This window comes from Ictidomys tridecemlineatus, chromosome 1 (genome assembly GCF_052094955.1).
Source record: "Ictidomys tridecemlineatus isolate mIctTri1 chromosome 1, mIctTri1.hap1, whole genome shotgun sequence".
Lineage (NCBI taxonomy): Eukaryota > Metazoa > Chordata > Mammalia > Rodentia > Sciuridae > Ictidomys > Ictidomys tridecemlineatus.
The window spans coordinates 99250477-99273389 of NC_135477.1; the positions used below are offsets into that span (position 1 = coordinate 99250477).

General features: G+C 35.7%; 1 protein-coding gene across 8 annotated transcripts in view; it reads left to right on the forward strand.

Annotated features, from left to right (window-relative positions):
• Adgrv1 (adhesion G protein-coupled receptor V1) overlaps positions 1-22913 on the forward strand; it is a 545344-nt gene that overhangs the window by 140033 nt on the left and 382398 nt on the right. For all 8 annotated transcript variants that reach the window (XM_078044879.1, XM_078044892.1, XM_078044896.1 and 5 more), the window contains 8 exons: positions 2537-2799; positions 5103-5278; positions 6044-6168; positions 7733-7890; positions 7993-8139; positions 8469-8576; positions 16500-16764; positions 17475-17597. In XM_078044879.1, coding sequence (XP_077901005.1) covers positions 2537-2799; positions 5103-5278; positions 6044-6168; positions 7733-7890; positions 7993-8139; positions 8469-8576; positions 16500-16764; positions 17475-17597 — 1365 coding nt within the window. The remainder of the gene's footprint in view (positions 1-2536; positions 2800-5102; positions 5279-6043; positions 6169-7732; positions 7891-7992; positions 8140-8468; positions 8577-16499; positions 16765-17474; positions 17598-22913) is intronic.

Here is a 22913-nt window from a genome sequence, read left to right on the forward strand (position 1 = left end):
TAGAATGTTCAAAACATGAACAGAGATAATGCAGAAAAGATGTCTGAAGTGATGGCTATAAAGAAGGAGGAGAAAAAATAGATAAAACAAAATAAAGGGAAAGAAAAAGAATGAACAAGAGAATTTGACTGCGAGAAGAAAAAAAAGGAGAGAAAGAGAAACAAGTAAAGAAAAGAAACAAAACAAAACCAAAATTAACAAGACAAAAACACAGACCCTTAAGGGTCAATTCAAGGAAAAATAAACATGTTTAAAAAATGCTAAAACTGAGATAAAAAAAAACCCAAATATATGTATGTATGTATGTATGTACGTATGTATGTCTACCAACCAATCACTCCAGCAAGGATACATACACACATGCACACTTAAAGAATTATCTCCACTTAGATGTTTCAAAGTGTTGATAAAGGTGGATGTTGGTGCCTATGTTCAACTGTCATTCTGTTTCTTCTTGGGCTATGTATTGAGAGTAAGAGACACAACCTTGGTTGGGGGTTAACTCCTTCCTCTTTTTGTGTTGTTCACTAAGCTGCCCACTGGATTGGCCTAACACTGAAGTTGTTTGAAATAGCTTTCAGCTTCCCTGCTTACCATTATAAGATAGGAAGGAATGGGGAGTACTATCAACTGCAGTTTTGTGCAGACAGATAACATTGATGCACTCCGAGTGTGGGGCTTCTGCACAGTCCTAGTAGTGATGTTCTGGTGGCTAGGGCTTAGGTCTAATCAGAGCTTAAGGACTCTGTTGAGTATTATCTTCCCTGGAGAACACACATTCCTAGTGCCAGGCTGATGGCAATCGCTGCCAGGATCTCAGGAATCTCCCTAGAATTCTATTTGTAGGACAGGAAAGCCAGTCCTCTCCACATGTTACACGTCTCTATAAGTCTTACACACTCTACTGCCCACAAACATGGCCTTCCCACACTTAGACCCTATGTATATTCACACCCACTTGTTCAGTTTCATGACCTCTTCAGCTGGTCATGTGAGCCACCAGACTCAAAGGGTTAGTGAGTTGCACTCCCCTCTGTATTTCTTTCTTGAATCACCATGGGTACAATATTCTCCGTAACTCTTGCATTTGTGATCTACTAGGTACACGTTGGGCCCCATGATGGGACATTATGGCAGTTCTTGTATGATCTTACAGGCTTCTGCAGCAGCAAACTGCAAGGTGGCCTCCTCAAGATGGCTTCCATGTCAGGTCTTCCCTTGTCAGTTGAGAGAAACAGATTTCACAACAAGCACATTTCAAACAAGAGCTTGTTGTGCAGCCTCTGGATAGCTAAATTATGACTTTTTATCATCCATAGGTTTTTCCATGCCAATGTACTCTTTCTTGTTCTTTGTTCAATGCATCTTCATTTCTATGTTTCTAAGAGACCATGATTGTCTAAAATTGAATTTCAGTGAGTTCCCTCTTTTACCCACCTTGCTGAGAAGCAGTTCTCCTGCTGCTTGAGTGTGGAGTCATGGAGCAACTGGAAATGCAAACTTCCTCTATTCCACTATCTTGAATCTCTTCTAAATTTATATTTCAAACTCTTATGATATATTTTTTTCTTGTATCTTGTTAGTAGACAAGCATTTCATTTAAGGATGAAAATTCTGGACCTTCTTTTCCATTACCTTTGCCTGACGGATAGCTCCAGGACATGTTGAGCAGTAGAAGTGCTGGCAGTCATCATTGTCTTGTTTCTTTCTTTTTTTTTATTATTATTATTAGTTGTTCAAAACATTACAAAGCTCTTGACATATCATATTTCATACATTTGATTCAAGCGGATTATGAACTCCCATTTTTACCCCATATACATATTGCAGATTCACATCGGTTACACATCTACTTTTTTACCTACTGCCATACTAGTGTATGTGTTATTCTGCTGCCTTTCCTATCCTCTACTATCCCCCCTCCCCTCCCCTCCCCTCCCCTCCCATCTTTTCTCTCTACCCCATCTACTGTTATTCATTTCTCTCTCTTCTTTTTTTCCCCTTTCCCCTCACTTCCTCTTATATGTAATTTTGTATAACAATGAGGGTCTCCTTCCTTTACCATGCAATTTCCCTTCTCTCTCTCTTTTCCTCCCCCCTCTCGTCCCTGTGATCTTCTTCTCATGCTCTTCCTCCCTATTCTGTTCTTAGTTGCTCTCCTTATATCAAAGATGACACTTGGCATTTGTTTTTTAGGGATTGGTTAGCTTCTGTTTTTACTGGGATTGTTTTCATTGTTTCATCATTAAATTTGGTCTCTGCTGTTGACTTCTGAGAGGTAGCATCACATCAGGTTGACAAACCTACCTTCCATTCTAAGATTGCAGAGTATTTTCATATAATAAAGGAATATGAAATTTTATGTAATGCTTTAAAAATGACCCCTCTTTAAAAAAAAAAAAGGAAAAGGTACTCTTAAAATGATCACTTGAGGTCAAGAGTTGACCTTCTTTCCAATGAAATATCCACACTCATTTCAGCATTTATAACAGCCCTTCTTATTTTCATTTATCATTGAATATTTTTGTTTTGACAGCTGTAATTACCATCCTTGCTAATGATGATGGCCCTGGAGTTCTATCATTTAACAACAGTGAGCACTTTTTCCTGAGAGAGCCAGCAGCTCTCTATGTTCAGGAAAGCGTTGCGGTCTTGTACATTGTTCGGGAACCTGCAGGAGGACTGTTTGGAACTGTGACAGTTCAGTTCATTGTCACAGAAGTGAATTCTTCAACAGAATCCAAGGACCTGACTCCTTCCAAAGGCTATATTGTATTAGAAGAAGGTGTTCGACTCAAGGTACAGTATGCAACTTTAATAAGGATGAAGCTTATAACTCTAATATTTTCCCTGCATCCTCAAAAGAAGAAAAAGATATTTCCAACTTAGGTGAGAAATAAAGACATGATTAGATTATTATGTGACAAGTGCTAATGTACTATATAATATGTATAGAGGGCAACTGAAACTGAAGGAATTTACTATTAATAGAGAAATATGTAAATAATAAAAATACACATATTTTTTATTTTAAATTCCAAACTTATTTAAATGGTATACTTCACTTTATATGTAAAGCATAAGCCAAAAAAAGCTCCCAGCCCCAGTCAGTCATTTCTTTTTGCTATATTTTAATTAAACAGCATGTAACTGCTGCTTCAAACTGTTTGAGAATAGGAATAGTGTTTTAAAGAGAAAAATCCTGGATTTGAGATTAATTATGAATGTGATCTATCCTTACATAATTTTAGTTTCCCAACTTATTTTTCTATATATTTTCCATTCCTGTATATTGATTTTCTGTTCCTACTAAACTTTATTTTTAAAAATATAGTTGAAGTTTAAATTAGTTCATCGCGTTATCTTTAGACATTTTTCAAGCTAGCTAAAATACTGCTTTAAAGAAATATATTTGCAGCCCTTTCCTCTAAACTAATTCATCTAACAATCAAATAACTTTCTCAATTTTAAGTTTTTGTAAAGTTCAACATACTTTTTGTTCATTTTTAAACGTTCTTCCAAATTTAAAATCTTTGATTTCTTCAAAGACACACTTAAATTGTGAAAAATACAAAAGTTCAAATTTGAAGCATATTAAAATTTGTCATTGCTTTATTCACATTTTTCTCTTAATAATTTTTTTTGTAATTTAAAATGTTAAAAATTTTTTAATGTAATTTTTTGTGTCTTTTTCTCGGCGTGTATTTAAGTAAAACTTTTGTTCATTTGGTAAATTAAACATTAGAGAAAATTGGATTAAATGTTTTTGGCTCACACAACTGTTTTTGCTCCACGTTTTTATTTTGACGTATAAATAGTAAAATGCACCAATTCCAAGCATATGGATTAATGATTTTAAACATAGTATACACACATATAATGACCTGTATTAGTCAGCTTTTCATCACTGTGAACAAAATACTGATAAGAACAACTTAGTGGGGAAAGATTTATTTTGGCTTAGCGTTTCAGAGATTCAGTCTATGTCATCGGGCTCCAAGGTAGAATCATCTTGGTGGAAGGGTGGAGTTGAGGAAAGCTACTCAGCTTATTGCACCTGGGGAAAACAGAAAGCAAGAGGAAAGTGCCAGAGAGAACCCAGACCTTTCCAGGAAAACCTCTATCCCTTGTGACCTACTTAATACAAGTAATCCATTCAGCCATCAGTGGATTAATCTACTGATGAGATCAGAGCCATCATGATTTATCACTTTCCAAAAAGTCTACCTCTGAGCACATGAGACTTTGCACAACATTTCATATCCAAACCATGATACCTCCACTCAGATTAAAGATATTAACACTACTATTACCCAGATGGTTCTCTTTTGCGTCTTGCCTTTTCAAGAGGAAACCACTTTGTAATGTTTTAATTGACTCATTTTTGCTGATTCTTGAGCTTTGTATAAATAGGGCCTTATAGTATCTATTCTTTTGTGTTTAGCTTCTTTCATGCAACATATTTTTGAATTTTGTGTGGTTGCAGACATCCGTAGCTGATCCTTTTTTATTGTTGAATAGAGTTTTATGGAAGAGATCACCATTTGTTTATCCATTTTCCTGTTGATGAACATTTGGGTTGTTTCTAATTTGTTCCTACTATGGCTTTTTTGTAATATATATATTTTAATTGTCAATAGACCTTTATTTATTTATATGTGGTGCTGAGAATTCAACCCAGTGCCTCACACATGCTAGGGAAGTGCTACCCCTGAGCCAGAATCCCAGCCCCTCTACCATGGCTTTTTAATGGTGAATCCTAGACTAGAAAGACATTAATGAAGTTATATAGCCAGAGCAGGATAAAAAAGTATCCCAAAAAAGAACATAAATTTAATATTTTAATATTTTATTCTGTGTTATTTAAAAATGTCATTTTTTTAAGACACTTCCATGTAGTGTACCACAGTGTTGAAAATCCCAAAAGTAATAACATGAAACAGTTGTAGCTATCACATTATGGGTACCATTATTAAATATAAAAGAGGTGCTGTTTTTTGAAAGACATTATTTTGGTTTCTAAAATGTTTAGTAAATTTCTCTGTATGTGTTTTGCAAATATATTCTATTCTAGTAACTTTACTTTTTTATTTTGTTTTCAGGCCCTGCACATTTCTGCTGTATTAGACACAGAACCAGAAATGGATGAGCATTTTGTTTGCACCTTGTTTAATCCGACGGGAGGTGCTAGACTAGGGGCGCAGGTTCAAACCTTGATAACAATATTACAAAATCAGGCCCCTTTGGGGCTGTTCAGTATTTCTGCTGTTGAAAATAGGTATAATTTATTTATAAGAAAATATCACTTTTGAAAATAAGGAAGAAATAATTTTTGACATAAGAAAATGCAATAGAAAATTGAGGTGTGATTATGTAAAGTGGACTTTTAAAATGAATTCCAGAAGACAGATCCATAGTCCACAAGCTCTCTTATAACAGAGAACATCAAAGACCTAACCATGGCCTGCTTAATGGTGTCATCAGAATTCTTATTTCCTCATAGTTCACACTTCTAGGAAAAGGCCTGCATTATTTTGTGATTTTAGAAATAAAAAGCAAGAAAAAATATAAAATATACTTGGTCACTGAATCCAAATACATGAAAAAATATAAAATATACTTGGTCACTGAATCCAAATACATGATTATAGTTATAAAATTTCCTTTGGAAACTGACAGATATTTATATATAGTATTTTAAGAGATTTAGTTTTATTCCTATACTAAGAATTTCCTGTTTTTTCCTGTCAGATGTTTTTGATTTATGTGTGAAAAAATTCAAAAAAGACAGTTTTAAAATGTGTAATGTTAAATTACTTATCTTCAGTATTTTCTGATTATGAGTGTTGCATTTGTACTTAAAAAAAACTCCATAAATGAATATTTTCAAGCACCCATTTGTCTTGAAAATATTCATGTATCAAATTTGTGCATGCCATTTGGGTTGTATAAATGTAGAAGCATATTAAGCATATGCTGGTAATGTGACATATATTTCAAATATGTAGAAATTATATTCTTTTTCTGCTTTCCACAATTTCAGAGCCACTTCTATAGATATTGAAGAAACCAACAGAACGGTATACTTAAATGTGTCTCGTACTAATGGCATTGATTTAGCTGTGAGTGTGCAGTGGGAGACGATATCTCAAACAGCCTTTGGCATGAGTATGTTTAGTTTTTTATGAGAACAAAATACTGTAACTCAGAAATGTTGCGTGTATAAGATTTACATTATTTCCATGAATTATAACTTAAGGATTTATTAAAAATGGGAAACGGATATTTAATTTTATTACTATATCCATGAATATTTATTGAGTGCCTAGGCATGGTACTGAGCTCATGGAGCTTAGAATTTAAGGTGTACCAAAATAAATAAGTAAAAATCAATGTGTAGGAATCAATTATGCAAAGAACTGGGTTGGAGGAACCTGGGAGACAAGAGGGGGAAGCTTTAGAGGCAGGAAACTCAGGCATAAAAGGACATGTCATAATTGAAGAACCTCAGTGAATAGGGAGTACAGAAATAGGGGAGATGCAGAGATCATTGAAGAACTTGAGAAATATTTTATGGATGTCAATCTTTTAACCCAGAGTTAATGGAAAACCTTTGAGTGGTTTAGGCATGGGGAAGATGGTATGGTATGATCATGTTTGCATTTTGAAGTGTTATTCATTGGACTGTGTAAAGAATTGGTTGGTATAGCAGAGAAGAGAGGATGCATGGAGATGAGCAAAAGGGCAACAGATGATGGAAGTTTAGAGCAGGTGATGAACTGGGTGCAAGGGTGAGGCTGAGACCCAGATGACTCCTAGTTCCTCAGCGTGTGTGGTAGGATAGAGTGTCTTGCCACTGACTAAGAGATATGTGAAAGAAGGCTAGGTGTTGTTTTGGCGAGGGAATTAAAATAAATGTGTTTTAGCACATGTTAAGTTTGAGTTCCTTTTGAGAAGGCGTTTATACTCAAAGGAAGGTCTCTGCTGCAAGACAGACTTAGGGATCTGACATGTGTTACTGTTTTTAAAGTCATGGACATTGATTTAACAATCTGAGAAGAGGAGCTCTAGACAGAGAAGGGAAGAAGTCCCAGCCTGAAAATTGAAAAGCATCAGATTGAATGGCTAGGGATAGCAGAGTGATCTCACGAAGGGGATTTGAAGACCTGGTGAGAAACACAGGAGAAAACAGTAGATTGCAGATACTAGAAGAGTGTGTTAAAGGGTGGGAGATGGGCTGGGGCTATTGCTCAATGTCAGAGTGCTTGCCTAGCATGCCCAGGGTCCTGAGTCCAAACCCCAGTGCTGGAAAAAAGAAAAGAAAGAAAGAAAACATGTTTTAGCATATTTCCCTTTAAAATTACAGTTAGTAAGTATTTATATTTAAATAGACCTTGGGAAAGTTCATATGGCTATAGAGTGAAGTATTAGTACTCCTTTTGTTTTCCATAATTGTTATTTTAACTTACTATTTTTACGTTTTCTAGCCTCTTTCTCTCTCTCTCTCTATCTCTCTCTCCTCTCTCTCTCTCTCTCTCTCTCTCTCTCTCTCTCTCTCTCTCTCTCTCTCTCTCTCACACACACACACACACACACACACACACACACACACACACACCATGGGGAATTCATTTGTAATGAAGTCATTAGTCTCAATGTTTAAATAACAAATTAGAGTAGATAAGTTTGAGAAGGAATTATGCACTGGTAAATAATGATTTATGTTTTTTAGGGGGAATGGATGTTGTCTTTTCCATATTTCAAAGTTTTTTGGACAAGCCAGTTTCTGGCTGGTGTTTTTTTACTTTGGAAGATTCAGTATATGGTATAATGTTAAGAAAATCATCATTTACTATTTACCGATGGCAAGGGATTTTTATTCCAGTAAAGGTAAACATTGCTTATTTTTTTCCACAGTGCACAAAATAAAATATACAAGTAAATGTGAGATACATTATGAGTTAACTGTTTTTTGTAATTCTCATTTTCTAGGATTTAAAGATACAAAATCCCAAAACTTGTGAGGCCTTTAAGATTGGTCTTTCCCCCTACTTTGTAATTACTCATAAAGAAAGAAATGAAGAGAAGTCTTCTGTTAACAGTGTGTATACCTTCACATCTGGATTCCAGTTATTCCTGGTAAAAACAAAATCTTCATTTTATATTGCTTTACCTAAAAGAAATTCAGATTTGTAAGACTGATCTAAATGGATGACAATGTATATTCTATGTTAATGAGTAACAGGACTTTTTGCAAGTTGATACAAATTGTAGCATGTATCTTAACCTGGGGCTATTTTTGTTGGCTTGAAATGATGTATGCTTATGATATATGCATACCTAGTGGTCAGAATAGTTTTAAACATCGAGTCTTAAACATCAAATACCAACTCATTAGTATAATATTTAGTGCCTTTCTGAGTTAAATTCTTCAAATTTTTATTCCCACTCTTCTGTCTTCCTTGCAGGTGCAAACAATCATTATTTCTGAAAGTTCCCAAGTAAGATATTTTACTTCAGACAGTCAAGATTATTTAATTGTTGCAAGTCAAAGAGAGGATTCCGAATTAACTCAGGTTTGAATCTTTGAAAATGGAGATCTCCCCAACTTTAAAAAAAATACTGTAATTGAAAGTTATGACGTAGGGTCTAGAGATTTGGTATAAAAGAAAACCATAGTTTATGATAAAGTAGTAAAGGAGAATATGAATATTGATTGGTCCCAATTAACTTTTAAACAACAGTTATGAATATTATATGTTCTTCAAGAGCCAAAGCAAATGTAATCATAAACATGAACATTTAATCAGAATTTAATTGAGTTGGAAAACATTATGGAGAAAAATCACACAGCTAGACAGATGGTATCACTAAAAATTCATGATTAACATTGCCAATTGGGCACTCAGCATCACCCCAGAAATTTCACATTTTTCTAGCACACTACATCTTATAATCTCCTTAATGCTTAATTGATAATTTTTGTCTCTCGTGCTTCTGTACATGCTTCTTATCGCCTCATTTTCAACTAATGACCTCAGTGAAATGAAAGTCACTCTAGGGAGATTACTTATTTTCCCAACACCAAATTCAAAATCCCACTTAAAAGCCAGTGTTGCCCCTCCCTCTTGCTGCAGCGGAGGAGTGTCCTTCTGGAGAAGCCCTTCCTTTCACATGGCTGCCCCTCAGCCTTCATAAGGTTTAGTTATTCTCTCCATAGCTGGCATTTCTTTCTCCACGAAATTATTACAGTTGGCATAAATAGTTGAGAATTGTTCAGTTTACAACGAAATCCCTTGATCTCTTCCCTTTCTAATTTCTTTTTTTTCATTTATTGTCTCTCCTTTGCGGTAGGATGTTGTGAGAGAAGTGTCAGCTAGCTTTGTCTTCTTCTCATGCTCACCCATGGCGACTAGGTTGCCAAATCCAGTGGATATGTTTATCACTGTCATATACAACTTCCCACCAGCATGAGACTTACTCAGACCCAAATCTCAACCCCCTCTACTCTTGCTTTGTGATACCACAAGGCTTTCCTTCTTAAGAACTCTGTCTGCTCAGTCTCCATTGCTGGTTCCTCCTCCCTTTTCTGAATCAATATGTCTTAGAGTATTCCATAATTCAGTTTTAGTTCAGATTTCTTCTTTCTTTTCACCTACTCTCGGAAATTTCATCAGTTCTGTAGCTCTTCATAGGAACTATAGGCTAGCTTTACATACCAGCTATAGGCTAATGTCTTTCAAATCATATCTGGAACCTTTCTTCTGTAGTCCAGACTTGAATGTCTAACTGCCTATTGATGCATCCATCCACTTAAATATATTTTAGGAGTGTGTTATAATGTATATCAAGCTGAACTGTAATTCATTTTCTCTATGAAACTTGTGTTTGAGTATTTGCTTTTATCTCAGGAAATAGTAACCTCAGAAATGCAAGTGCTCAAGGGAGAATTCTGTGATATATTTTGTTGAATTACCCCCTTTATTTCTTTCACATCTAATTGATCATTAAGTGTTTTTGAATCTGTGTCTCCATAATATTTTTGAGTATAGACATTTCTTTCCACCTCAGCTCATCTTCATCTAAGCCTAGTTCTTATCTTTTCTTACCTGAACTGTTAGTCTCCAAGCTAGTCTCTGAAGTTCTCTGATCTCCTCGGATTCATTTTCTATTGGTAGCGGGAGTAATCTTTTAAAAATATTGGTTCATGTTACTCATTTAAAAAGTTTAGTGATTCCCAATGATAATAAATTTAGCATTAGTTAGTATGCTATATATGTAGGATAACCATATTTCTTCTAGCCCAGGATAGCACTGGATCATGCCATGCCCTTGTATAATTATTATTAATATTTCAATCTCTAAAGAACCCCTACATGAATGGTAATTGTATGGTCACCCAAGAAAGGATACTTCATGACCCTCCCCTTTCCTGTCTTGACTGTTCAATGCCTTAGCACTGTCAGCTTTCTGGGCTAGTTTTTATTCAGAGCACCATAACCATCTGTATCTTAGAAACAGTCATGTCATTCCTTCTAACTTCATTCCCCTAATATATACATTTCTTTCATCATATCATCCTGACTTTTGACTTCAGTACCAGTTTCAATTTATGGTCGTCATTTATTCAGTTATTGCTATGTGAGTTTTTGCCTTTTCCTCATCGTTAATAAGAGTGATAAAGGAGGAGGTCAGTGTACCCAGGTCAGTATCCTAGCTTAATGCTTGTCTCAAAAGTCCTAACTGTTGACTGCATAATTATTATTTTTTCTTTTTTAAATTAGAGCTTTATAGTTATACATAGTAGTTGGGTTCATCCTGAAAAACTCATACATGCATGGAAATCTATTTTAGTTCATGATATCCATTTTCCCTCCTCTTTTTCCCTCCCATCCTCCTTCCCCTCTCCATCCCTTTCCTCCACTCTGCTAGACTTCCTTTCACTTGTCTATTATTTAATATTTGATTCATTTGTATTATCCTTTCCTTACCTCCTCCTTTCCTTATTTTACTCTAGCTTCTGCATATAAACTTTGAGTTTCTGAGTTTGGCTAATTTCACTTAACATGATATTTTCCATTTTTATCCATTTACCAGCAAGTGCCATCATTTCATTCTTTTTTATGGCTGAGTAAAACTCCATTGTGTGTGTGTGTGTATATGTATCATAATTGTGATACATATTAAGAATATATATATATGTATATGTATATGTGTGTATATATATATATATATATATTTTCATTCTATTCCAGTCATCTATTTATTGGCATCTGGGTTGATTCCATAAGTTACCTATTGAAATTTTGCTGCTATACACTTTGAGGTGGCTATATCCCTGCAGTGTGTCAATCTTATGTCTCTCTGGAAAAACACCAAGGAGTAGGATAGCTAGGTCATAGGGTGGTTCCATCTCTAGGTTTTTGAGGAATCTTCATACTGCTCTTCAGAGTGGTTTAGTAGTCACACCAACCATGTTCAAGTGTACCTTTCCCCCCAACATCGCCAGCAATTATTATTCATATTCTTGAGTAGTGCCATTCTGACTGGGTTGAGATTACATTGTATTGGAATTTTGATTTATATTTTCCTGATTGCTGTTGAACATTTTTTTCATATATTTGTTGGCCATTTGTGTTTCATCTTTTGAGAAGTTTCTGTTTAGATCTTTTGCCCATTTATTGATTGCATTATTATTATTATTATATTATATTTGGTGCTAAGTTTTTTTTTAATCTTCTGGATATTAATCCCCTATCAGAAGAATAGCTGGCCAAGATTCTTTCCCTTTCTGTCAGCTCTTTCTTCATGTTCTTAATTGTTTCCTTTGCTGTAGACAAGCTTTTTAGTTTTATGGCATTCATTTATTCTTCATTTTATTTCTTGCACTTTGGGGGCCTTGTCAGCATCTATATGATGGACTATGGAGCCTATGTTTTCTTCTAGTAGTTGTAAAGTTTTTGGTCTAATTCCCGAGTCTTTGATCCATGTTGATTTGGGTTTGTATAGGGTGAAATAGAGGGGTCTGATTCATTTTTGTATACATAGCTATCCAGTTTTCCTAGCACCACTTGTTAAAAAGGCTGTCTTTTGTCTGTCTAAAATATAGTTTTGACAGATTTTTCAAATGTCAGATGGCTGTAAGTATGTGGATTTGTCTCTGCATCTTCTATTCTGTTTTATTTGTTTTCATGTCTATTTTGATGCCAATACCATGCTGTTTTTGGTACTATAGCTCTGAAATATAATTTCAGATCAAGTATTGTGATACCTCCTGCTTCACTTCTCTTGCTTAGTATTGCTTTGGCTATTTTGTTTCTCTTATTATTCCAAATGAATTCAAGAATTGTTTTTTTCTAATTTTGTGAAAAATATCATTGTTATTTAAATGAGATTGCTTTGAATCTCTATATTGCTTTTGGTACTGTGGCCATTTTGACAATATTGATTCTGTCTATTCAAGAACATGGGATGTCTTTCTATTTGATAAGGTCTTATTCAGTTTTTTCTTCAATGTGCTATAATTTTCATTGCTGAGTTCTTTTACCTTCTTTTTTAGATTAATTCTTTAACACTTTTTTTGATATTATTATAAATGGGATGGTTTTCTTCATTTCTTCCTCAGCTGAATTATGGTTAGAGTGTAAGAAAGCTATTGATTTATGAGTGGTGATCTTGTATTCTCCTTCTTTGCTAAACTTATTTATAAGCTCTAGAAGTGGTCTAGTGGAGTTTTTTTAGGTCTTCTAGATATAGGATCATATCATTGGCAAACAAATAGTTTGACGTCTTTTTTCCCTATTTGTATCCCTTTCATTTCCTTTTGTTGCCTGATTGCTTTGGCTAATGTTTTGAGGACTATATTGAATAGGAGTGGTGAGAGTGGACAGCCTTGTGTTATTCCTGTTTTTAAAGGAAATGCTTTTAGTGTTTCTCCACTGAGTATGATGTTGGCTTTGAGTTTGTCATAAATGGCCTTTATGATGATTAGGTAAGTTCTTTTGATTCCTAGCTTCTCCAGCATTTATTCATGTGAATTGGTGTTGAATTTTATCAAAGGCCTTTTCTGCATGTATTGAGATGACCAAGTGATTTTTGTCCTTAATTCTGTTAAAGGACGAATTACATTTATTGATTTGCCTGTGTTGAAACAACTTTGTATTCCTGGAATGAAACCCACTTGATCATGGTGTATTGTCTTTTCTGATGTGTTTTTAAATGGTGTTTGCTAAAATTTTATTAAGGAATTTTGCATCTTGATGCATCTTATCTGGTTTTGGTCTCAGGGTTATACCGGCTTCTAAAAATGTATTTAGGAGTGTTCCCTCTCTTTTTAATTGCATGGAATAATTTGAGAAAGAGTGTTAGTTCTTTTTTAAAGATCTAGTAGAATTCAGTTGAGAATCCATCAGGTCCTGAGTTTTCCTATTTTGAAAGGCTTTTAATTACTGTTTCAGTTTCATTAGTTAGTATTGGTCTATTTAGGTTTTCTACATCTTTCTGATTCAATTTGAGTAGGTCCATATGTGTCCAGAAATTTGTCAGTGTCTTTAAGATTTTCCAGTTTATTGGAGTACAAATTTTCAAAACAGGTTTTGATAACTCTCTGGATTTCAAAAGGGTCTTTGCTGGTATTTCCTTTTTTATCTCAGATCTTGTTGATTTGCTTCTTCTCACTCTTTCTTTTGGTTAGTTTGGCTAAGTGTCAATCTTATTTATTTTGTTCCTGTCTATTGTTTTCTCATTCTCAGCTTTATTGATTTTGGCTCTGAACTTAATTATTTCCTGTCTTCTACTGGTTTTGGGGTTAGATTGTTCATCTTTTTCTAAGGCCTTGAGGTGAAGCATAAGCATATTTATTTGACAATTCTTTAATTTTATATTGGTGCTATAATTTTCCTCTTAGAACTATTTTAATACTGTCCCAGAGATTTTGATCTATTGTATCTTTTTCTCTTTTTTCCTAAGAATTTCTTAATTTCTATTCTTATTTCTTCTTTGATATTTTCTTCATTTAAGAGAGTATTGTTCAATCTCCATCTGTTTTTGTGGTTTCTATTATTTTTCTTGCTTTGATTCTAGTTTCATTCCATTATTATCTGATAGGATACATGGGATATGTTGATTTTTTTTTTTGGTATTTTCTAAGATTTGTTTCATGGCCTAGAATATGGTCTATTTTGGAAAAAATTTTGTGTGCAGTGGAGAAGAAGATAAATTCCGTTGTTATAGGGTGGAATATTCTGTAGATGTACATTTGATCCATTTGATTCATAATATTGTTTATGATGCACACATGGAAATAATTTTTTAATACTTTTTTTATAACTTTATTAAATTTTTTAATGTGGTGCTGAGGATCAAACCCACTGCCTCACCCATGCTAGGCAAGTGCTCTACCACTGAGCTACAGCCCTAGCCCCAGAAAGAATTTTTAAAAATTGTAATGAGAATGAATAGTGAAGGACACTTCTCCATTGAATTAGACAAAATAATTGATGACATTGGGTGGTTTTTGTGTATGTCAACAGTCTTTCTTTTCAATTCTTCTGAGTTGTATACAGATAGAGAGAGCAAAGGGTGGGGTTGTTTAGTCCTTCCTGGTTTTGTGTTGCTCTCTGAGCTGCCACTTGGAACAGCCTAAGATTGAAGCTGTTTGATGTAGTATGTAAGACTCAGCTTCCCTTCTCACTAGTATGAGGTGGGGTGGGTTAGGACAAACTGTCAGCTGGTGTTTTGTCCATCTGGACCAGTTTGGTGCACTCCCAAGGAACTGCCTCTGCAGCATCCTGTGAGGGAAGTTTCAGCAGGTAGGGCTGAGGTCTCATTAGGCCTCATGGGCTTTGTTGGCTGGGGCTTCTTTGGAAAGACTAGATGGACCCACTTCTAGATTAGACAATAGCCAATGTCATCTGCAGGTCTGGTTCTCAAGACCCTCCCAAAAATCCAATCATGGGACAGGGGGTTGCTGATCCTTTACTTACTGCTGCTCAAGAGCACTGTCTTCTCTGGTCTAGTCCTTTAGTGTGTTCACCATGCCAGCTCAGACTTCAGCTGGACACATGAGCTGCCTGAGACAAAGGACAAGTGAATTGGGCTCCCTTTGCCCTGGGTGTAGTCACTGTTTTACTCACTTTCCATCTGGCCCAGCCTAGGTCCCCGGAAAGCTGTGTGCAGGACATTGTGACTTCCTCATCTCTCCGTAACCAGTTGAAATATAGAGCATGCTTTTCAAGCATTAGCATGCAGTACAGCCTCTGGATCAGTTAAGATTAGGTAGCATTTTTGATCTCAGGTTTCTCTCTATGAAGACTGTGTTCTGCTCCCTCTGTCTGTGGTGAATCTGCATAGGTGGTGGGGCTGTCAGGTCTGCTCCAATGTATTCCTTCTTGTTCAGTTACTGTACCCAAATTCCTGAGTCCCTGAGCCACTTCAGTGTCTAATGTTAAATTTTATTGAAATTCCTCTTTTACCCACCTTGTTAAGAAGTTGTATACCTGTTGCTTTGGTCCCAGGCCACTGTTGTGGTGTTCACACACAGAGACATGACACCAGGGTGGTTAATAAGAGTAATGTTTATTTTGTGTCAGGACAGACTGGGTGGATTTTCATCCAAAAGCCAAGCCCCTATTGCAGCAGGGATTTGCCTTATATAGCCACTGCTAGTCTCCCTTTCCCCTGTTACATATTAGCTCCTTTGCTCCCCTATATGGAAAAATACACTTCATGTGGTTATTCTATAAGGAAGTTTTGACAGAGCTGGACAGGCCCACTGGTGTTGACAGAGTTGCACATGTGCCCTGAGTGTTAGCAGAGTTTCGTTTGCATGCTCAGTGTGCCACACTGCCTTTCTTTGTTCTGGGGAACACATGCATACCTGGTTACTAAAGGTGCCACATCATTCAACAGAGTTGCATGTGCACACATCTACTAGCTGTGCTGTGCCTCTTGTCTTTGTTTGAAGAGGGCTCCTACCACACCAGGATGCAGCTTAGGAAGTAGCTTTCCTTTACTTCGTTATCTTCTGTCTCCTCCACCATCTTCCATCTCCTGAATAAGTATAATTTGTTGTGAAAGTGCTCAAATTATATAGGAAACCAGGTCGATTATATACTTTCTTTTAATTTTAAATATTATGAACACTTACCCTGAAGCCTTGTATGCATTGCCACCATGAGGATGAAAATAGTTTAGGCATTTCTCTATATGCTGTTGATCAAGATGTTGGAAATGATGTGCAGCATCAGAAGATCTTGTACTCACTTCTAAGATTTATTTTCAAATAATTTCTCTTTCATTTATTCTGCATGCATGTGTGTATACACACAGAGATAAAAAAAAGGGGAGAAGGCATTAGGCTTGGTACTTTCCCACTTAATAAAAGTATCATCCTAACTAAATAAAAGGATACAGGAGAATAGACATGTGACATTGGCTAAATTCTTCCTAGTGCTAAATTCCTAGTCATGAAGGTTTTTATATTTGAACATTTCCTACAGGTCTTCAGATGGAATGGACAGAGCTTTGCATTACAACAGAATCTTCCTGTCCGGGGTGTTTTGACCATGGCCTTATTCAACAGAGGCAACTCTTTGTTCTTAGCAATTTCCCAGGCTAATGTCAGGCTACACGCCCTTTTATTCAGATGGTCTGGCAGCACATTTATTTACTTTGAAGAAGTGCCAGTCAGTGGAATGACACAAGTTGAAGCTTTGTCTTCAGGAGATGATATTTACTTAATTTTTGCCAAAAATACCTTTTTAGGTAAGATGACATGGTGTTTATAATGCAACTATAGCTATTACCCAAATCGTCTAGCCTTCATAATGTTTGTTTTATATGAAAATGCTCTTGTAACAATTTTTTAGGTAATCCATAGACTATTTCTTGAGGGATAATGTTAATTATCAGGTATAAATGCAATTTGAGGAAAAAATAAGCATTATGCCAGTACTCTTGTAGTGCCCTGAACCACCAATTTAAAGTTATGTTAAAATAAAATAAGGGGTGGTTGGGTAGAATAGAATGATCTATGAAGATTTCATAGACAAGTGCAAACAGGTAACTTTTTATCTGAATATGTTTGGGGTGTCATGAATAATTTATAGTACTAATAAAAAGTGTTCAGCAACTTTTGACAATATTGTTTCAAAAATGTTTTCTAAATAAGAATATGATTTCTTTTGCTTACCAAAAATTTAGATAAAATTTCAACAATGTTAAAAAAAAGAAAATATTTTGCTTCTTTTCTTTCTTTATGGTTTGGATCATGGACAATATATACTTTGTGTGGTAAATGCAAAGACATTTGAAACATTATTTAAAATGTTATGTTTTTGTTGAACTAAATGGATTCATATGAAATTTGTTTCTTAAATTAGAATTACCATTTTGTTGTAGTCTTACTAGGCAATTTTGCCATTTTCTTTCTGTAACTTTTACTTCAAGATTTGATTATTACTCTATTGTTGTAGGAGATCAGAATTCCATTGATATTTTCCTCTGGGAGATAGGACAGTCTTCTTTCAGATATTTCCAATCCCTGGATTTTCCTACCGTTAACAGAATTCATTCCTTCACACCAGCCTCTGGAATAGGTAAGGACTTTTCAACTGCTAACTAGTCATCCTAAAGGCAGTGTGAAACAGGATTATTTGAATCTCATTGAATTAGACATAAAATTGTCACATTCCAGAGACTGGGTATTTTAAAAAGAGTATAAAATCAATATCTGTACAACAATCTTTCCAGAAGTCCTAGAATTTCAAAAGGCTCCTTGAGAATAAGTGAGTAAAATATAGGGGAAAATGTTAATGAAGAAGAAAGATAGGATACTTCTTTTGTCTCTTGTCTCTTTTATTTAGAGAAAATGAAAATGACATTAAATATATATATATTTAAATATGAAAGTATATATAAGAAGAGAGGAAATATTAGCATTTAAGGATTTTTTGAAAAGTCAGAAAGTTGGATATATGTGTAGTATATCTGCTGTCTGGAGGAATCACTTGGGCAGGCTGTAGAGAAAGAGAAGCAGCTGAGTCCAGTTGCCATGTGAGCTGGTCAGGTTGCCTTTAGGGAAGGTGTCAACAGCACAGGGAGAACACACAGTTGGTGAATCATCATGTATGCTGCTGAGGTGCCCAGAGGAACTTGGAAGCCAAGCCCAAGGGGCTACACAGGCTAGTCCAAATGAATCACAGTCCTGCTGTTGGATTGAGACATACCAATTCCATATGAATGAAACAGCACACTTTTACTAATTAAATATTATATATAAGTCATTGTTATGTAGATGTGAAGAATTCCCTAACTTCATAGTCTTAATGTCTGAGTAGAGAAGCAATAAAAAATATGAAGACACTATTGAATAATGGATAGAGAGATTGTTAGAGGGTTGGATTTCAGAGATATTGATTTTTGAGGATAATCTAACTCACAAACGTTAAAACGTATAAAGTAAAGCATATTGAGAAGACTGGAGGATTTGGTGCAAATATAGGAGACAGTCTATATTTGCAGTTTTTCTCTTAGGTGCCTGACTGCTTTTTTCTCTGTTAGGCTTTGTGACTGTCACCCTAAGTCACCTCAACACTGACCAGGAATCACAGCTTATTTACCTCTCATTTCTATATATATATATATATATATATATATATATATATATATATATATATATATATATATACACACACACACACATACACACACACACACACACACACACACACACACACACACACGTCACTGCATCTCGTTTCCGTGTTTTCCACTTACTTCTTCCTCCTCAGCCTTGCATCCATGATATATTCTCCCAGACCCCGCCACTCTCCATCTAGACTATGGCATGGCTTTTAGGTCTCTAGACTTGTCTTCATTCTGCTGTCAAAATCCTGTGCCTGCCTGTTTTCTCCTTATCCCCTCCTCAGATTATCTCTTTACATTGTCCACACACTGATGCAAGTCCTGTGTTGCTGCACTCTCTTATGATACACAGCTTGATTGATTTTCTTGTTTGCTCAGTATGGATTTGCTGAATAAATTATGTTTCTTTCATCATATACTTGTTTGTCTTTTTTCAGTTGTCCCTTAATTTTGTGCCTTTTAATTTTTGCTTCTCTTATACCTCAAGTTTTCAAATGGCTTAACTGTGTCTACTTGAGGCACTTATTATTATTGAAAATAGTTGTCTAATAAATTAAGGATGAAGTGTGCTGCCTGAATGGGCCATTAATTAAAGTTATAGAATTGCCTTTAAAGATTTTTTAAAAATATAATAGGCAAACTTTCTAAAAGAATTTGTGGGAAATTCTGCCAGAGGTTTATTAAGGGACCCATTGTGAGGTCTCTTTATTTCTTTTGTTTCTGTGACTTGAGGTTGTGGAAGTATGAAAAGATTGTAGGTAATTATTTAGAGAGGCTTATTATAGATCCCCTGAAAGCTGAAATTATGCATTAAAGAATGTTCGGGGGCTTTCTTATTTTGTATGTGTCAAATATTTTATTAAAAATATTAGATTGCTGCCATGACTGTGAGGATCATATATTTTATTCTGATTAATGACTTGACAGAGATTATTGGGTAGTGATTGAGTTCTTTATATGGAAGGGGAAGAATGAATATAACAAAGACTGCAAGGACATATAAACTCATATTCCCCTTTACCCTTCTCTTCTTTATTAGTTAATAGATGTATTTTACATGCCAATTATGTGCCAAGCACAGAGGCAGAACCTAGGGAAACAAGGGTAAGCAAAATTATATATAGTCTGTCCTTATCCTGAAGAAGTTTAGCACATAGTAGGGAAGAGAGACATCATATGTAGCACACAATTTTCTATCCATAAACAGATAAAAAGAATGGGATATTGTACTTTCATAATACAAAATGGGGAAAAAACTGACCTGGTCTAAAGAGAGAACCAGAAAACTTTCTTAGTGAAGAATTATTTAGCTGAGAACTATAGGTTGAGTAAGAGTTCATGAGACAAAGAATTGAGCATGAGATGGGCTCCAGGCAAAGGCAGCAGCATGTACAGAGGTCAGGTGGTGATGGTGAGTGGTGCTTTGAGGGAAGGACCAGGAAGACCAGTGTGACCCAAAACAGGCAGGGAGAAGACAGTAGTGTGGGGTGTGACCAAAGATTAAACAGATAAATCATATGGGGACTTGAAAGAGTTTTGTCTTTCTTCTAGATGTATTGGGGTACTTTTTATGAGAAGGTGATGAAGAAATATAGGGAGACAAGTTAGAGAGGGATGGGGAGGGAGGGAGGGAGGGAGAGAGAGAGAGAGAGAGAGAGAGAGAGAGAGAGAGAGAGAGAGAGAGACTGTGTGTTTGTTTTAAAGGGGAGCTTTTTGCTGTCATGGTAGAAAAACTTAGAGGCTACTAAGAAAAAGTATTTGAAGACACTCTGGAGACACATACTTTAGACTAGAGCTAGCTTGGAAAGTGGTAGGTGATGCAGGTGGAAAATAAGTTGGTGATGCAGGTGGAGTAGATTGATTCAGATATCTCATGAGTGAAATCCGGAAGAGTTGATGGTCAGCAAGATGTTTGGGGTAGGTGAGAGAGAGGTTGTCAAGAGCCTTCATTTCTGCAGGTAATGGAAACATGATACAACAACTATCATGGGGGTGACATGGGGGAGGACTGGGCCTTTCTGGGGCAAAGATAATGAATTTGGTTGGGATATGTTGAGTTTGAGATGCCTTTGAGTAAATATTACTGGTTGGAGTTTAGAAGAGAATCCTTAGTCACAGATAAACAATGGAAGTCACTAAGTGCAGAGGATCATTTTAGTATAGGCTGAGAGAGAATGGTCTAGAAAGAGACTACGTAGTATGAGAAAAAGAACTCAAACTGAACCTTGTTGAACTCCACTTTTTAAAGGGCTGGTAAAAGAGTATACGTGGGTAAGGGATTCAGAACATAAGGAAATCGATAGCCTTTAAAAACTGAATGTTTATTATGTTCCAGGGCCTATTTAGCATCCCCCCCCTTTTAAATCTCACTTAAACCTCAAAGCTCTGTATACTGCTTGGAAGGCCCCTTAACCCTCCTTTCTTAGTCCCCCAACTGTTAGCTTCACCAAAATTATGACCTCTGGACATCATCCTTTTTGGAAATCATCTGGAATAAATGGTTGCTCTCTTCATCTCTGTTTAGTCTTCATGAGAAGTCCAGGGCACATGGAGGTGAAGAGACTTTCATCCTCATTTGGTCTGTACATCCTGTAGACCACAGGAACCCTGATGTCTAGGCAAGATGCCCAGTCCCACCTCCCTCAACTCTCCACATGCTCCCATAAGGCCCTGTGGAACAGATAGACTGTTATCTCAGACCTTCCTCAAAATCTTCCCTTCTCTTTACGCTGGAACTCAGTTCTCTCCTGATGTTGCTGCTCCCTCTGTAGCTCTTCCTGGCCACACTGTCTCTTACTGTCTTCATTCTTAAAGTCTCACATCTGTAAATGTTAAGAATACTTACTTTCTACCATTCAGTACTCAAACTTCTCTTTATCTACACTTCTTAAACTGTCTTGTCTGGTTGGCTTTCTTTGAGATAACTTTTGCCTTTTTTTTTTATTGTTTTGCTAAATGGAAGAGTATGAGTACTAGTTACACTTCCATGTACCAGAGTAGAGATTTAAGATTTTTTGTTATCAATTCTCTGACCCAATTTCATGCTTTTGAAATGTTACAAATGTTTACTTTCTGAGGAAATACTCATTATATGTATATATAGATGACCCTTGACTTAAAATGGCTGTGCTTAGGATTTTCCGTTTTTGACTTGATGATGGTGTGAAAGTGATATATATTCAATCAAATCCATACTGTATATTTTGAAATTTGACCTTTTCCAAGGCTAGTGATATGCAGCATGATTGCAATGCTGGGCAGCAGCAAGGAGTGCAGCTTCCAGTTGGCCCCATAATCACGGTGCAAACAGCAGAGATTGCATTCTGTGCGGTGTACTGTAGTCAACTAGTTATATGAGACATTCAATATTTAATTATAAAATAGACTCTGTGTTAGATGATTTTGCCCAACTGGAGGCTTTTTATGAGCACATTTAAAGCAGGTTAATCTAAGCTGTGATGTTCAGTGGGTTAACAGTATTGAATGCATTTTGACTGATGCTATTCTCAACTTATTATGGATTTATCAGGACATAATTTCATTACAAGTTGAAGAGTATCTGTAAGTAGATTTGAGCACCCATATTTTTAATGTGAACATCTCATTATCAACTTGTTTCCTATTCATACCAATCCAATTGAGAAGTGAATAGGGAATATCTATGAAGGTGGAGAACCAAAATCAGTGGTGCTCAGATCACTCTAGTTTTGATCTTGGTTGAGACTGTGTCAGCTAAATTTGAGGGCTTTCAGATCCATTTGAGTTTTATTTTTTTCTGAATATCTCCAGTTTTATAAAGCTTTATGCAAAATATATGGATAGTTAAAGATTCATGTGTGTTAATAAGACTTTTCTTAGTCTTTTACACAACTTTACAAACTATAATAGTACTTAAATTAATTGATGTAAACAAATATGGTCAGTAGTTCTTGATATGTAGCAGTAAGGTTATGGGGTTTGCCACTATAACTTATGGGCTAACAGTTTAGAAGACCGTCATGCTTTCTGGTCCCATGTGCTATTTTAACACTCAATCAGTTTTATTTGGGAGTTTATGATCCATTGAGTTTCTCTAAGTGATGGAATTTGGATGTTTCTATATGGACCCCCTACCCACATTGGCCAGTATTAAGCCTCAAGATTGTTTAGTATTATATATAACATGTATGCCTTCTTCCTTCCCAACTTCTGTAGATACTAATGTGTGCCATTGCTTTGAATTTAATAAAAATACACTTTTCTGATAACATTTCAAAAAGCATTGGCAA